At 43.1% G+C, this 17,458-nt stretch overlaps 1 protein-coding gene across 12 annotated transcripts in view; it reads left to right on the top strand.

Moving 5' to 3' along the window:
• CADPS (calcium dependent secretion activator) overlaps positions 1 to 17,458 on the top strand; it is a 207,938-nt gene that overhangs the window by 99,107 nt on the left and 91,373 nt on the right. For 6 of the 12 annotated variants that reach the window (XM_058422206.1, XM_040076166.2, XM_040076174.2 and 3 more), the window contains exons 8-12: positions 35 to 174; positions 2,158 to 2,224; positions 10,214 to 10,322; positions 11,362 to 11,574; positions 15,656 to 15,667. In XM_058422206.1, the coding sequence (XP_058278189.1) occupies positions 35 to 174; positions 2,158 to 2,224; positions 10,214 to 10,322; positions 11,362 to 11,574; positions 15,656 to 15,667 (541 nt within the window). The remainder of the gene's footprint in view (positions 1 to 34; positions 175 to 2,157; positions 2,225 to 10,213; positions 10,323 to 11,361; positions 11,575 to 15,655; positions 15,668 to 17,458) is intronic. The other 6 variants (XM_040076170.2, XM_058422205.1, XM_040076175.2 and 3 more) reach the window with 1 other exon arrangement.

Below are 17,458 nucleotides of genomic sequence, written 5' to 3'. Positions count from 1 at the left end.
TTCCCTTTAACATTGTTGGTTTCAAATCTTACAGGTTGTTCTCCACCCTACTCCTAATAGCCCAAAGCAGTCGGAGTGGCATAAAATGACTGTTTCCAAAAACTGCCCCGATCAAGACCTGAAGATCAAGCTTGCTGTGCGAATGGATAAGCCTCAAAACATGAAGCACTCTGGGTAAACACTTGTCTCAATCCAAAGTAATTTTGTTTTGAATGTGCATGAGGAAATCTCGCTTTTTTAAGACTCTCAAAGTTCACAGGAGGTGAAGCAGAAAGATAAATATAAAAATGGCATTAGTTCAGTCATTTATAGTGCACTTTCCACATTCTTAGCATAGTCTTTTTAAATGCATATGAGCCAAACAGTTTAAATTTTAAACAGTTTTGCTTACAGAAAATTGTTTTTTTCCTGTGAGAAATAATAGGTGAACTGCCCAACTCTCTTACTGAGAATAATATAATTTTTTTTAAGTTATTCTGTGTCTCCCTGTATTGATTTCTCAAAATCAAAAACACCATGCTCTTTCCACTTGAAATAAATCGCAGTGTGACCGGCATTATTTATACTGAGATACACACCACGATTAAACAGCAGTTGTCTGCAGTAGGACTAATAATTGGGAAGGTTAAAGGGGACACCTTTCCCCTCCAGGAGAGAGTGTCAGAAGATCTGGGGCCAGAGGGATCCCTGACCACTTCTACCTTCATATAGTTACAAATTACATCATCCTTGGGAGGATCTAGCTAAGGCCATTGACAAGGCTCTGATTGCTCTTCAGAGCTGAAGATGTAATAAAAAATCAAAACTGCCCATCCAGGAGATTCACTGTTGGAAATAACTCTCCAGTCTGGTTTTGGTGCTATAAAAGTAGCTTTGTTTCACTTTTATTTTCATAGCGTTTTGTTATATTCCATCCATTATTAGGTGATTTAGATCACTCATCTTTTCTAATTCCTCCTCCTGTCTTCTCTGCTGATGAGATCAGAACCAGTAGTCTTGTGTGAAGTTCAATTTTTTCACCACAATCACAGGCACCAAAGCCAGAAAGGAGAGATCCCCTGTCCTTTTATTTCCTTGACCTCAGCTGATAGCAGGGCTGTTCTCTAGCTTTCTTCAACTACTATTTGATTTACGTGATACTGCTTAAAACTCTGAGGTTTATACCTCTTGTTTCCAGAACTGGGATTATCTTCCTGTTGATGTTAGCAGCAATAGCCAAAAGGACACTTATTACCCTCTTCTTGGACTAGCCAAGGACTCAAAGCCCACATCAGCATGACTTGGAGTTTTGTGGTTTAAGCATTCACCAAGAGTATGCTAGATCTCTTCTGGCATAAGGAACCTCTTGCATAAACAAAAATAAAGTCTTTTTTCTATTTATTGAGCCAGAACTAAAGTAATTATAATGATACATAAAACATATTAATGCTGAATAATATCCTTATGTTTATTATTAGCCTGGTGCTGCCACTAGTTTTGCCAGTGTTTGTGTTACGGTGTCACAGTGCCCAATTCATCACAGAGATTATATGCTTATTTTGACATTAATTTTAAAAGTTAATTCTTCCTTTGTAGAAGACAGTAAATTCACTGCTCCTCAGAAATTATTCAGTTTGCTTGAATTATCTGTAGCCAAGCAATTTCTTGGATTTCGTCTTAGACCTGCTCAGTGAAGTGTCCTGGTTTAGTCAGTCCAATGGATGTTGAGATCCTGTTTACTGGGTTTGATGTAGGAAGTGTCGCTCTGTTTGACAGCTCCCCTTAGCAAAATGGGTTTATCAAGGCTAAAGCAGATTTGGGGTTTCTCTCCCTTAATTCTTCTGTTGTAAATGCGTTCTTTGCCCATCCCACCATGTGACAGCTATCCACTGGCACTAAAGGGCTTCAAATTCTGAATAAGTTGTGAAAGACAAAGGGAAAGAGAGAATTAATACTGTGTAACATTAAGACTCTGTAAGATTTTTGTGTTGCTTTCTTTGCAGGTAATTAGTTCAGGCTAGAAATAAACCCATTCATGAATGTTGCTGAGGTTGAGAGTCATGTAATTACTCTTTTGTGCATTAACTTCAGTTTCTAAGTGTAAACAAAATATACCGAAAAGCAAGAGAGCAATAGATTAACATTTGTGTGCTGAATTCACCTGCTTTTTTCTCCTAGGTACTTATGGGCAATTGGTAAAAATGTTTGGAAGAGATGGAAGAAACGATTCTTTGTCCTGGTCCAGGTAACAGATGTAACTAGAAGTGATCTTAAATCACAACATGAAATACTTCAGTCTGCTCTGTGGCCATTTTCAGTGCCATGTGATTGATGCTGAGCTGTGGTTCTCTGCAGGGTGTCTGTTAATGGATTCTTTTCTAAATGTATGGGTGTTCTCAAGGATATCCTAGTTGTAGATTTCTTGCCATGAGTTTCCAGATGCACTTGAATGCTTGATAAAATGGAGAATCAATTTTAATGAGGAATTAATGAGGTGAGGAGGAAGCTCAGTCTGTCTTGACTGGAGATTCTTGGACTCTCTTTTGAACCTCCAGGTTAAATTTGGAGCCTGTTTGAATCTATAGAAGTTTTATCACTGGCTGTGTCAGAGTCAGCATCAAGTCATTCTTGACATTTATCTTGCCTTCACCTTTATTACTGCTTCTCATTGTCTACAGCTCTTCACTGATCATTTTGCAGTCATCATTTTGCAGTATCTTCCTTTTTCCCTTTTTTCCACTTTTTGTCCTCCTAGTTTCAGGAGACCTGTATATTTGACTACTCTTAAGAATTTCAAGGAAACAGGCAGATGTCCTCTGTAACCTAAAAGGATCTGGTCAGTCCTTTGTGTGTTAGATCTTCCCTCACCTTCCAGGAGCAGGTGTAACCACTGCACTGGCCACAGAAGTGTGTGACCCCAGTGTGAGTGATCCATCTTCCCACCAAGCTGAGGAAGTCAGAGTCCTCTTGGAACCATCTCTCTCTCTCCATCCTCTCTGGACTCTCATGGTGTGTTGTCTCCAAGTGTGAGGAATAAAAACTTTGTTCAGGGTTTCCTATGAAAGCAACACAGGGATGCTCTGATGGAATAACATGGGATCCAACTGAGATCTAACACAGATCCAGACTGATCAGGTCAGAGAGTAAAACCCTGCTCCTGATGAGGCAGATGGCAGGTCCGCTGTAGAGGGGCAAAGTGTAAGAACAGATATGTCATAAACCAGGTGCACCACATTTGGAGTGTGCTTGTGTGCTGTCAGTCTTGTGCTGGTAAGGGGAGGAGTCCAAACAGTCCCTCTTTCACCTTAGACACCTGGTTTCTCTGGTCCTAAATCACCTAGTGTAAGCTGGTTCCTTTGTTTTGTGTTAATTATTGCTCCAAGTTCAGCTTTCTCAGTAGGAAGCTTAATTGTAATCATTCCCCTTTTAGCCATCATTGCTGGCATCCATAGCATGAAACTACGGGGCAGATAAGGAAATCCATCCTTGGGAGGTAAAGGGGATTTATGATGTGTGGGACCCATGTAAGTAGGAGGCTGTTTGGAGAGACCCATTGAGCACCTCCTCCCATAACCAAGTACGATCAGCAGAGACAGTTTAAGTGCTCATTTTGTACTCCACATGGGGTCAAAGTGGCCACAGAGAGGGGAGAGGTAGTGTAGAGCAGCCACAGGGCATGCCTCTGTCTGCCTTTCCCTTTTGGGACCGTTATATACTGGCCGTGTTCTTGGGCAGAGATTGAAGGATTGCTTTTCTCTGTATGTTTCCTTGATTATATTCTGAAATGAAGTTAGAAGTGCTATGGCAGTCCATGATCACCTGTAGTGCAACTGGTATTGTTTTTTCCTAAGAGGCAATTCAGTCCTATTAGACCAAGTTCTCAGTTCTTTTTTCCCTGTGAACAGGGAAAAAGAACTGTGGACTATGCTCCAAAGCAGAGTCATTTTTCCTAACCTCATTTCTCCCATAAATAATTCTATTGGTACTCTTCTGTGCAAGGGTTTGCAGGTTTGGACATGGATTCCCTTGTCTCTCAGAGCCTTCTGGCCATTCAGTGTGGTTGCAGTTGCTTCTCTGGTTTTTAGCTGCTATATATTCTTCAGCTTGCTGTGGAATTGAAGCTCTCAGAGTTATTCCATGTTTTCTCATGTTACTGGGTCTGTATTCGTCAGTTGGCATATCAGAGCAGAATTTGGCCAGAAAAGCAATTCATTTGAATAAGATGAGCAGACTTTTGCCCCCAGAGAGTCTCTGTAGCCCACCTCAGAAATTCCAGCTGCCACTGCAGCTTCTCTGTTATGTTACCGTTTGCTCAACATTTGGTGCAATGTAAAGTGTTCTGCCGTACATCAAATATAAACAAGAAACACTCTCTATGCAGTCCCTCAGATGTAGTTTGAGCATATTGAACATGTCAGCAGGCAATAAAGATGGAATAAAAATACTTTGCTGTCCGTATGTTTGTCATTTGCTTTTCATGCAATGCAAAGGATGGGTGCTGATACGAACAGGGATTGGCAGTAAAGGTGTTGATGTCCAGGATGCTCTGAACTCTGCTAAACCACAGGCAGAAAATAACCCCTACAGGAAGGTGAGCTGGCTCTTGTTACAGAAAATGCTCAAGGAGCAGCCCCTCTTTCAGGAGCTTCATCCACACCAGGCTTCCTGCCTGCACCAGAGCTGAGAGATAGAGTCCAAGGCATGAAGTCCATTTGGTGTATAGTGGTCTGGTCAGTCCCTGACACTACCAGGAGGGCAAGGCTGTTTGGAGGGGTAGCTAAACATTTCCTTTCTGATCCCTTGTCTCCGTTCTTTACTTGTAGCATCTTCTATTGCAGCTCTGTCTCCTCTCCTGTTGCTTGCAGAGTCACCTCTCCCTCATGGTCTTGTGCCCTCTTCTCCTTCCCTCATTTCAGATGGACACAGCCTTGGTTCCCTCAGTGCTTTTGGGTGGTACCACTCTGTCTTTTGGTACCAGTGGTTAAAAATTTGTGGTAATAAATACTCAAACTCTTCATAACTATTTAAACAAGGCACAAAAGTGCCAAACTGCATGGGTGGCACCAAGGAGGAAGGTGTTGATGGCAGTTTGTCTCTTTTGTGTCAGTGATGCCTTGCCGCCATGAACGGAGGCTTTGCGTGCGTATGGAGAAAAAGCAGCTCTGCTGGGAGCGCTTCCACTGCTACTTGGCTTGTGTAAGCCCTGGAGAGAAGGGGAAAGGAGCAATAACTGCCTTGTAATTTGGGTGGAATAATCCCTCGCACCTTCTGTGTCTGTGTAACTGCAAGGGTTATGCAGGAGAGATTTGTTTGGGTGTAGTGGGTGCGAGCAGTTCCTTTGTGTCATTTCTAGACCTGAGCCTCGACTCTCCAGCACCTGCCTAGCTGGGTGGACTTGGCTCAGCCCCTCAGGGAAGGGTTATGGCATGGCATGACTGGCAGAGCAGGTGTGTGTGCTCCTCCAGCACCGATCCGTGCAGTAAGAGGGGTTAGTTTTCCTTTCCGAATGAATCGCAGTCCTCTCTGTACACTGCCCACCCTTCTCATAGACACCCTTTGAGATGAGCAGCAGAAGAGCAGAATACTGATTAGATGTAAATTACATGGCAGAGACTCGTTACTTGCCTAATTTTAAATCCTGAGATATGCAGTGTGAAAATGATGGCAGAATATGGCCCTGAGCTTGGATGGAAATGGTCCGCAGCATCACAAGCGAGGAAAATGCTTCGTAAAGGCAGCAGTAATGCCAGTGGCAGTGGTAAGCAGAAGCAATTAAGCTTTTTAGGGCAAAGTTCTCTGTGACTGGTTAGGAAAGAAAATGTACATCCATTGCAGATGTTGTAAGTAAGTGTTTCCTAAGTTGCTGTATCAGCTGCTTGAGCACAGCACACAAATTTCAGCCAGTTTGCCAATTAGACCCTCATGCAAAAGCTGGGATTTTTGATAGCTGACAGAGCTTGTATTAATTCTTTGCAAAGTCTAATGTGCTGTACTGGCAATAACACCATGGTTGGTTCTGGTGGGTTTGCTGGCTTTGCAATAGGAAATTTCTTGTAATGATTTTTAAGGGCAAGTGAATTAATTACACTGAGATTTCAGACTGAATCTGTTCATCTCTTATCATAACCCCATTTCTGTGCTCTGGCAGCATATGGGAAGTAACACTCCATGGTACCTGGATGACATGTCTGCTGAGTAGCTTGAAGCAGTTTTCAGCTGATTGTGTCTGATGGTGTTTGCAGAATGTTGTTGGAACCAGATCAACTCTCTGCAGATTAAAACCAGTTGCAGTGTCTACGTCTGGATCTATTGTTCTAGTGACAGACTCTCTAAACTCAGTATAATTTAGACTAACAGTGACAGTTCTTGCTTTTAGCAAAACTCAGCTGACTCGGGATAAAATGAAATTAAGGAAGTGTTCAGTAACTCTGAATATCACCCAGAAACTGAAAATAATTCAGCAGAATTGCAGTGTGGTACACCAGCAGTCCTAAACTGTGGTCTTCAAGCCAAGGTGAATAGCTGGTCCCCATAATCATATTAAATAACATTTTCTCTTAGACAGTTGCTGAGAACTAGGCATGGATGGCGATTCTTGTGAAGTCTGGAGTGTGATGATACAAACAAATATTTGGAAACTGCCTGGCTGCAGTAGGTCCTGCATGTCCTGTCCATACTCACACAGGATGAATTCCCACCACACAGCCCTGCCCAGGAGAGCACACACATCTCCTGCTTGAAGAGGAAAGCTGGGACAACTGTTTTGTGCAGTTTTTTAGAGCTGAATGGATATGCTGAGATGTGAAAGCTGTTGGTTTTGCGGGTTTTTTTTTAAGCTAGATCATTTCCTCTGCTCGTTTGTGTCGGGAAAGGGCTTGGGAGGAAACGTACAGCTGCAACCAGAGGACAAGTCTCCCATCAAAGTGGAAAGCTGTATTACAGCTGGCAGTGTCTTCACACGGTTTCTCTGCCTTGGGACAAAATGCATGCTGTTAATTTAGAAAAGGTCCGTTTAAGAATTTAACCCAAGTAGGACGGTGTTGTGTCAACAGTAAAAAAGGGGGAGCAAATGACTGAGCTCAGAGTGTGAGGCATGACAATTAACAGGTTTGAGCAGGATCCTGGGAAAAGCAGTGCTCACTAGAGCAGGAGTCTCTGGTGGAGAAACCAGGACAAAGTCAGGACTGGTTAATGCATATCTGCTGTATTTATTAATCAGTTGGATTATATAGCTGGTGACAGAATATGGTCAAGTGCCAAGAAAGTCAGATTTCATTTAGCAGCCTGGGAATAGTGAACTTTGGCATTTGTCTCCTGCTGTCTGCTTCCCCTTTCCTGGATTTCTTTGTCTTTTTCCCCTTATGTTCTTTTGTCTCAAATTATTTCTCAAACTGTTTTCCCTTTTTTGTAATGAACCAACCAGAGGTGCCTTGGATTAGTTCCCTTCTTTTACTTTCTCTCAGTTCGGCTTCCTTAGATGCTCCTTTCCTGGCTGTCATCGAGTCCCTGGATGAAATCCCAGCTGCTTGGAGATTTTGTCCCTCACTGGGCAGAGATTTCTCCTCAGTCTTCCTTCAGTTTCCTCTCTGTATCTGTGTTTTTTCCAATTACTCAAACCATTCATCTTGCCCATCCCATCTGCTCGCTCGCTCTCATACTCGGCTATGGTTCAGGGTGAACTCAGCAGGCTGTAAGATTAATTTCTGCTATTAACTGTTTCACTTGTCTGGCCACTTCTGAGCTTTACAGAAAGCAGGCTCTGTAAAGCACAATATTTTGGAGGACTGATGAAAGGCAAGTGCAATCTCCTCTTGACCCTACTGTGCTGTTCAGCAGCAAAGCGCAACTGTGACACACTGAGCTTTCTAGAATCTTAATTTCTTTGGCTTGGCTTTACCACTGCTTGTAAATGGAAGGAGCAACATTACACTGGTAGCCATGGCACCAACTTCTCTCTGACCCCAAGCAGTAAATGCCCTAGGCAGCAGGATAGGGCACACAGGCTGGTCTGCCAGTCCTTGAAGTCAGTAGCTTGAGTTGTTTAGGTGCAGGCACTCTGCATGGCACAGCTGGCACCTCTTCCAGAGGCTTTGTCCTCTCTCCAACCTGATCCTTGCTTGCTGCTGCCAGCAAGCTTTGTGGCATTCCTGAGCTTGGGCTAGTGAGCTGTGTGGGTAGAGAAGAAATAGGATGTGAACGTGGACAAGCCCTGGATGAGCACTGGCTCACTGCATGTTATAGATCCACCTGCAGGTTTCTCTTGAAGGTCTTTTCTGATAACAATGTTCTTTCAAGGAAATCCTAACAGGAGAGACCAGATTGTTTTGCCTTTGTCCCAGGATGGCTCCACCAGAGCCTACTGTCTACACCTTTCATTTATAACCTTTAACATGGGAAATACAAGCTCTGAAATTTCCCTACATTTGCCACTCTGTTGCCTTTTCCCCTATGTTGCCACCCTGTTGCTGTGGTTGTCATATTGCTAGGGCAGAAGAATATTTTCTGGGTCCAGAGGGGAGTGGAATTACTTGTATATGAAGGAGAGCCCGAAATCCAGACCTCATGTTCAGGGTCAGAGAACCACAGCTGAAGAACTGAATAAATTTACCTGTTGCTATAAACCATACAGGAAAAGCAAAAAGCATTTAGTGGTGTTAGGGTTTTCAATAAATGTCAGCATAGGTTAACGCTGACTCATTTCAGGAATTGGATTTTTCATGCAGTCCCTGAAGCTCAGGCTGTCTGACACACAGGAATCAAATCCTTATTGCTCGGACGAAATCTCCAGGATCTTCCCATAAATAAAGCTCATTCCAGAGTTTCTCCAGGAGATGGCAGCAACCTCCTGCAAGTACGACTGAATGAACACGGCAGGAGTCTGAATGTTGTGCTGTGGGGCACTGGGTTATTTTTAGATCCCGTCGTGTTAATCTTTTTAATTTTTGTGTTGCCCATACGATGGTAGGCATGCAAAGTTCAGAGCAGGGAATATGCACTGGTGTGCTCCTGCTATTGGTCTGCTACTTGTCAATCTTTTGTCAGTGCTGGTAGTTTTAAGGAGGATGCAAGATGCTTAAAGCATCGCTTTTAGTCTTACTCCCACAAATGTGTTAATGATAGAGTTTATTCTTAGGTGGCTTTTGGAGCTGTTCCTAGAGGAAGGCTCAGTGCAGGCAGGGCTGCTGGAGCAGGCTGGCAGCGAGCAGAAGCCCGTAGAGGGCAGCAATAAACCGAGTGGTGCCTGGGAGATGCTGTGCCAATAGACGGGTCCCCCGACTTCAATAAATTACATTTTATTAGCGAGAGATGCCACCAAAAGAAGTGCTGCATGTATCTTTGTAGCCGAGCAATTTGGCTGGAGTTTGAAGGCAAAACCCCCCAGCTCAGCCATGCTCCCATCTTTCAGGATCTCTCCCAACTTCCAAAAAATGACAAGCGCAATTCATTGCCACCCACCAGAGTTTTAAAGTTTCCTCCAGAGGTCAAGAAAATGTCCAGACAAATAAAATTACGTCAGGCGTCCGGGATGTGACACAACCTTAACAAAGTCATTTGAAATCATTTGACAGTAAATTTCCCTGTGAGTTCCTAGCCTGGGGCACGGAGAATCCTCTCCTCTCCTCCCTGGCTGAGCTCCTTGCCGACCATCCAGATCGCAGCGCGCCGAGGACGCGCGGGCTCTTGATGCGGCCTGATGGGCTCCCAAAGGCGATCGGGGAGCCTGGCAGAGCCCCCGCAGCTGAGTCGGCTTCGTCAAGAGCTTGACATTGAATGTATCGTGTCATGCAGATGGTACCTCAGAGGAGTGAGAGCTGCCATTTACAGCACTGATGACAACAACTGCCGAGATCAGTGGGATCTTAAGATTGCTTTAATATGACTGGCACCTAGCAATTTAGCTCACATTGTTTGTGACAGGGTGTCACTCTTGCACTTGTCTGGGGATGAATGATAGAGGGTTTTAAGCCGTGGAGCTTCCTCTTCTGGAGGAGATTAAACCGCTGTATGTACTGATGTGGAGAATTAGACGCGTGGTGCGGCAGGGTGTGCTAAGAGAGGGCTTTGTAAAAGCCTGGTGAAAAGTTTAGTCTGTCTCTGATGGGCAGTGGGCATCCAAATTACCCCACCACCCCCAGTCCCTGCAAACACGCTGTCGGCGCGTGGCGTTTGTAAGCGTTTTAGATTGCCTTGCGGTGGTCACCCGGTGCCATCTTAGCTTTGTGATTTTCCTCAGGTTAGTCAATATACATTTGCTATGTGCAGCTACCGGGAGAAAAAAGCAGAACCTCAAGAGCTGCTGCAGCTCGACGGATACACTGTGGACTACACCGACCCGCAGCCAGGTACGGGGCTGGCGGCTCCCAAAGAGACTCCTCTCTCTTCCTCTCCCTGCCTGCAGCTGAACTATGATCAGCTTTATTCTAAATATGTTGGTGTTTATATTGATCATTAGCTATGCATGACTTTACTATAAATAGATCTAAGGGACCGAGCTAGGAGTTGCACCAGAGGAGGGAAAGGCTCATCTCTTCTGGGGAGCCTAAGTGAATTAGACCCTTAAATCCCAGTGAAATTTGATGGTGAGCTGGGTGCTCAAATTGAGTAATGATTCTAACCTGTGCCTTCAGATTATATTCCCTAAATAAAAGGCTAGCAGCTATGCTTGTCTTTATTGTAGAAAATATTTTTGGGACCAAGCCAGCATTTTTGCCGGCCCCATTCTCTCTAGGATGAATGTCAGTGCATGGAAGGAGCAGGGACAGAAAGCCCCTGGTACCTGGAGGTACCTCTTGGTGGTTGAGACCCTTCTTCAAGTGGACCTGCCCCATTTTTCTTTTATTTCAGTGGGGCAACATGCTGAGCATGGTGGTTCTCACCATGCCCTGGGTAATGGTATCCCCAGAGGAGATAAGAAAAGATACAGTAGGTTGGTTTTCAAGACCTTTATTCCTGTTTAACTCTCATATCAGGGAGATGGGAAGGTGGGTGCCAAATCAGGGCTATGATAAAAATAAGGATATCACCCAAGGACCTTTTTCTGCAGTGTGAGCACTGATGCTTTCAGTCTAATGGGGAACCTCCCACTCAAACCCCATTTTTAACTGGGCTCCAGTGGTGCCCACATGGGACTTGCACAGATGGAGCTGTATGTTTGAGAAAAAATTAATCTGAGTGTGTTGGGGCATGTTTTAGTAATTGGGTTACCTGGGGACCTGTGGGCTGTGTTGCAGGTGAGTTTGGTGCAGGGAAGGGGACTGAGCTGGGAGCAGCATGGGACTGGGTAAAGAGACAGCAGAGCAGTGGTCGGGTGGGAAGCTGGGGCATATCTCCTGGTTGGCCTCAAAGTCTGTGAAACTGCATTGTCACTTCCTTTCCTGCCAGGTTTGGATGGTGGCAGAACATTCTTCAATGCTGTGAAGGAAGGAGACACGGTGATTTTTGCGAGTGATGATGAGCAGGACCGTATCCTGTGGGTCCAAGCCATGTACCGAGCCACTGGCCAGTCTCACAAACCTGTGCCGCCTACCCAAGTGCAAAAGCTAAATGCTAAAGGAGGAAATGTACCCCAGATAGATGCTCCAATCTCTCAATTTTGTAAGTAAATAAGTTCTGCTAGACAGCCAAAGTCTTTGATGGAAAGATTTTCTGCACTGATGTAAATTGATGTTCACACATGTTTCCGATTTCAAAACAAAAAGTTTTTTCATTATCATAAAGCTTCTTTTTACATCAGTAGATCCAGAAGCAGTTAACCTGTGTGTTTGACAGAACCAAACCCAAGAAACAAAATTCCTTCAGGGAACTTATCAATGGGTATTTTAAAGTGCAATACTTGATGGAGGAGAGAGACTGGGATCTGAGAGCCTGAGACCCACCTTGCTTTCCGCGGACACGTGTTTTACTCACACACAATAAATTGCACACCCAGATCAGAGCAATTCATTAGCACCATTAGCTGTCTGTCAAATGCATCACGTGGTCAAAACTACAGGTGCAAATCTTGCAAGTATGAAATGCACACACAAAAAGAGGTCTCCTGTTGAATATTCAACTGTAGGAAAACATATGGTATTTTTAACAGGTTGCTTTGCAGGCCAGTTAGATGTGAATTTAAAGCAATCATCTTTTAAGTCGTAGCTATGCTGCATGTCCTATGCAGTTATACACACTTCGCTTCATCTGAAATTTAGAGCAATTTCTTTCCTCTCGCAAATGTAATTTGATTATAAACCACACAATTGCCTCTCTGCTCATTTTTCTTGAAGGTCTCAATCACCTGCAGCCCCTTTATTATGTAACATGCAGCAGTTCTTGCTAGTTTCAGCAAAATTTAAGAATTAGTATCATCAAATATAAGTAAAATAAGGAAAAGTGGTAAACAATTAAAGAATTCTTCTGATTAAAATACATTTCAACTTTTTAAAATAGTCTCTGCAAAGCAGTCATGGAGTATATTGTTGTAAGGAACTCAGAAAATCTGAGATTTCCTTATGAGTAGCGCTTGACCGTCTTTTATATTTGTTTAACTTCCTCATGCCAGTAACAGAAAGTAACAGTACAAGACATACAGCTGTATGACCAGTGCTGTAGCAGAAAACCTCCGCTTGCTGCTTTTTTTATTTCTTTGTGTCTTCCACACGCCTGCGTGTTTTGGCCTCCCTTCTGCCTTGCGTTGCTGCTGCTGCAAGTGGAATGTAGTGTGATGCAGTGTGGTAACCTGTAGTCAGTGTTTTCATTTCAATGATCCTCATCCTCTTCATCACAGTCACTGACTTTGGGAGTGCAAGGTGTAAAGAACTAGGGCTGGGAAGGAAGCCAAAATGGGAGGTGGGAATTGGCCTCTTGCAAGTGGGACATTACTGGCTGTGATGAGCCTCCAGGCTGGCTGAGTTGTGCCGACCCCAGAGCGTTCCCAGGGATTTATGTCCCTCTGCCCAGAACATTTAATCAGAGAGTTCTCGGAAATAGCAGGCATAGATCCCTCTACTGCTGCTTTTTCCCGTGCTAAAAGCGTTCAAAGCATAGAAAGGGGGAGCAACAGAGGGATTCTGCTGGTGGCTCCCTCTCCTCACAAGTGATGCTGAAGGGTGCTCTTAGTTGTGGGGTTGGTGCGTAGAGGATGCACTCCTGTTCATCATCCCTGCAGAGTAGAATGAGAGCAGAGATCATCAAACTGAGGAAACACCTTTCCCTCCAGTCTTCTCCCACCCCTGCAGACGTCAAGCTTGGGAGAATTTTTCTACTAGGTAAATTCCTGATATTTAGAGTTTTCACTTCTCCAGACCAATATGAAGGGTCAGGTGAAGTGTTGCTTTCTAAGACACATCATAGCATCTGTAGCAAAATCTTCCAGGATTTTGAGGAGGAAAAGGAATTGCTCAGGGCTGTGGACACTTGGGTGTATGATTTGCTTGCACAGCCAAGCACTATGTGTGTGGGAGAGCTGAACCTCTTTACTTAGGGTACCTGGGGTGGAGAAGGGGCAGCTGGCTTGTTCTAATCCTTGCCATGGATCAGGGAGGTCAGTGACTGGGCCCAGGAGTCAAATCTGCATCTACACAGCCCAGCTCGTCCATCAGAGCCTCGTGCTGCTTGTGGTCCTCCAGACTCTCAGCCTGACTGTGCTCAGAGCTATAGGAATGCCACAGGATTGACCTTTGTTTTGCATCTCGCTCACTTGCCAGGAGGCAGGGCTCCTTCATCCTTGCTTCTGGTGAAAACAACCAAGATTTCACCCCTGGGCCCTCCAGGGCATTCGAGGGAGTCAGGATCTGACCTCAGTTTCTCTCACTTGCTCTCATGCCAGTACCAGCTCCAAATCTGGATCATTTTTCTTTTTATAACACCACCACCCTCTTTCCATCCACAATGTATTTTTCTGTAAGTTGCACAGCATCAGTCTCCCTTTTTTGCTGCAAGTACTGGGAAGCCTTCTTGGATGTGTTGTGCCAAAGCCTGGGAGAGAGAAGCTAGTTGGCTCATCAGTCCATCAGTGTGGTGGTTTACTGTCTGAGCATTTTCTGAACTGGTGTGTTTTGTCCTTGGTTTTCCTTCTCCCCCCTTTTGGATCTAGATTCCTCTGACAGGTCTTTGTGCACATCCTACAAGAGGAGGAGGGCAACATGCCATAATACACCTTCATCTCAACAGGAAAGGCTGCTCATTTTTCATATTTTAACATTTATACATGCCAGTGCTCATTGCAGAAGTCATGAGGTGCAGCAGTTAAATGATCTGAAGCAACAGTGAGTCACGCATGCCACATACAGGGAGTCTTAAATGCACAAATACACATCTCAGCTCCTTCAGTCTTGAAATCCGAATGTACCAAGTATTGCATTTTTAAAAGGGTCTAGGTTTGTTACTGGCTTATTTGGCTGGGGTGTTTTGGTTTGGGGTTGTTTATTTATTTTTCCTTTTTGCCTGTAGAAAGGTAAGGACATCTGTGAGATACTTTATTCTTGTTCATTTATCTTTATACCTGTGGTTTTTTTGGTTGTTTTGTTTTGTTTTTTTTTTTTTAAATTGTGCTTATTAGAGGCTATGGTGAATGAGGATGTGCAAAGAAGTAAATGTTAAGCCATTTGACGAGTAACTGTTGTTACAGCTTCCATGTCGTAGCAGTCCGAGGCGGCTCATGCGCATGCATGCACACGCACAGAAAATCCAGCCCTCCGTGCCTGGCATGGAGCTGTCTGTTGCACAGAAACTTGGGAAGCACGGATCTTGCTGTTTGGGAAACTTGGGAGAAGTAGTGAATTCCATTTGGTTCCCACCTCTTTTGATACAGTAAATATAAAGTTCGAGCAGCACTCAAATTCTCATCCACAGTTCGATGGCAGCACTTGACTTAGAAGTAAACAGACAGCTCTGAACCAGGGTGGAGTTTATTTTATTTGCAATTTGAGTACTGAAAAAAATAGATCCTGCTATTCATTAATTTTTGTACGACTTACAATTCCTTTTACGTGGGTGAACAATACCTGCTAGAGTGAAAAGTTTTGCTTTTTTTTTGTTTTGCTACAATTTCAAAGAAAAATTCCATTTACACAAAGCTGTGCTTTTCTCCAGTGTTCACGTTATAAAAGAAAAAACCCCAAACTGTTCTCGTTTACTGTTGAAATCATTCACAGTGTTATAGTCAATAATGCTGCCAATATATATTACACCTTTTGGCAATATTTAAGCTTCATAAAAGTGGTCACTTGTCTGAAAGCACCAATCTTTCTTTGTTCTGTGTTAGTGATGTATCAAAGAAAATTCCCAAACATGCTCAACATTGTTTTTTTTTTTCTTCTTGAAACCCTTTTCTTTTAACATGAAAGATTGGTGTGTACTTGTTTTACGTATCATTTGTGGTTGTATTTAGTTTTTAATGTCTGTTTATATTTAATAACTGTTAATCACACCATATACAATGAGTTGGTTGTTTTGAGAATTTGTGATGATTTGTTCCCCCATAATAAGTAGCGAGGTTTATTGAGCTGCTTGAGAAATTTTCAGCTGTAAGTGGTTTTGTTTTCAGTTGGTTTGATTTTCTTTAAGTTTCTTTTTCATTCTTTGCTTGAACCCAAATATTTAGCTGCTAGGTTAGGGCTCCTGTCTGCTTTCCTGAGCCTTGTTGCTAGTCTTTATGTTATTCTGGTTTGTTCCTTCTTACCCTGCTAACTTCTAGCTGGACTCAAGGGTAAGTGCTTCCCTGTAGCTAGCACAGCTCAGATAATCAGACTAGATTATCTGACATATGCAATGTGCTTTTTTTTTTTTTTTTTCTCTTAAATCTTTCTCATGTTTAGATTTTGTAGTACAAACTTTCCATGTTATTTTCCTGAATTGAGATTTGAAATGTAAGTTTCCATACTGAAATTGGGATGCATGTGATGTTTGCATAATTGCCTTCTCTCCCTGGCTTTCACATTGGCATCAAGTGATCCTCTTAGTAAAGCCAATCATTAACATTTCTATTTTTCATTCCAAGATGTAAATATTAATTAACATCACAATAAAACTGTAAATAATACCTTCTTTTGTTTCATGGAAATTACATCTAGTTGACTGCTTCCTGCCTGAAAACAGATCATTTTGCACTCTGACAATATCCTTTCTCTCCGTGCCGATGTTTAGCTTGGTGCAGCGCACCAGAGTGCGGGGCTAACCATGGACACCTCAAAGCATAGAAAGGTAGGGCAGGAGACCCCAAGAGTCCCAGAGAAGGTGCAGGACTCCAGAGGATACCCCCAGAAACCCCTCCACACATGCCCTGTGGAAAGAGCCCCAAGTCATTGAGGTTTGATTCGTTCCCCCTCCTGTTAACTCCGTAGGGAATGATTTCAGCAGCAAGTGGCAGCTCTCTGGGTCACCCTGCATTTGGAGATGCTGGCCTGCTCTGACTTAAATGCATTTTTCATGGAGGGGTGCTGCTGTTCCCCAAAATTATCATAAATTGCTGTTATAGCATGGGTCTCAGTCACCAATCAAAGCTGCGCTAGTTAAAGAATAAGCCAGGGGAATTTCTATTTTACATTTTCCCACTGGTATACCTACTTTGCAAAAGATAAAAGCCCAGACTGTGCTGTAAGAGAGCTTCTCAGTTTGTTCAGTCCTAAACACGCCCAGTACAAACCCTTTATTGGTGTTTAAATCTTCTGTAATACCTGGTGAGTGCCTACTTTCCTTAGGAAGGAATAGCATCAGTGGGTCATGAGAGCTGGCAAATATGTATCCGGAGTATCTGAATGCAATTATGAGAAGGAACAGGCGGTGTCATCCCTCTCGGCCATCAACAAGACTCCTTTTTTCCTTCCTCCTCCTTTTATTTCTTTTTTCTTCTTTTTTCCTATGTGTGAGTATGTGCGTGTGTGTACAAATATCCCCCTGGGTAGCAGGCAGAATTCCTTCTCAGCAGACACTTTCTTTTTTCTTTCTTTATTTTGTTTTCTAAATGTTTGGATTTCCAAAGAGAATTCTTATCAGACTTTACCATAAAAAAAAAAAAACCAAACAAAAAACAACAACCCCCTAAAAGTTTAATTTCAATGAAATATATATTTTTTCCTCTTTGAAAGAAAGAAAGAAAGAGTGAGTGAATGAACGAATGAATGAACCTGGGTTTGGCAACATTACATGTATTTGCACTACAATGCATCGCTATCTTATTAGATTATTAGTTTTGTGCTTTAATTGCTTTACTTTTTTTAGATAGTTAAAGATATCATGAGAACGCTGCTGTGTCTTCTGTATTGTCAACTTGCAGATGCTTCATTGCAGGAATGCAGAATTAAAATGTTAAATTAGTCTCACATAACTTGCATGAATTTAAAACTAGCCTGTAAATCTTTTCTACATGCTTTAAGAAGCCTGGAACTCTGACTTATAAAGTACAAATTCACAGGTTGCTGCAGCCATTCAATTCAAAATATTTTTGAATAGTTATAAAAATGTTGTGAAAAATGTTTTGTATTATAAATAGCTGTTCCAA

This window comes from Hirundo rustica, chromosome 12 (genome assembly GCF_015227805.2).
Source record: "Hirundo rustica isolate bHirRus1 chromosome 12, bHirRus1.pri.v3, whole genome shotgun sequence".
NCBI classification, from domain to species: domain Eukaryota; kingdom Metazoa; phylum Chordata; class Aves; order Passeriformes; family Hirundinidae; genus Hirundo; species Hirundo rustica.
Note: the sequence above shows the minus strand (reverse complement) of the source record. Positions and strands in the feature narration are given on the sequence as shown.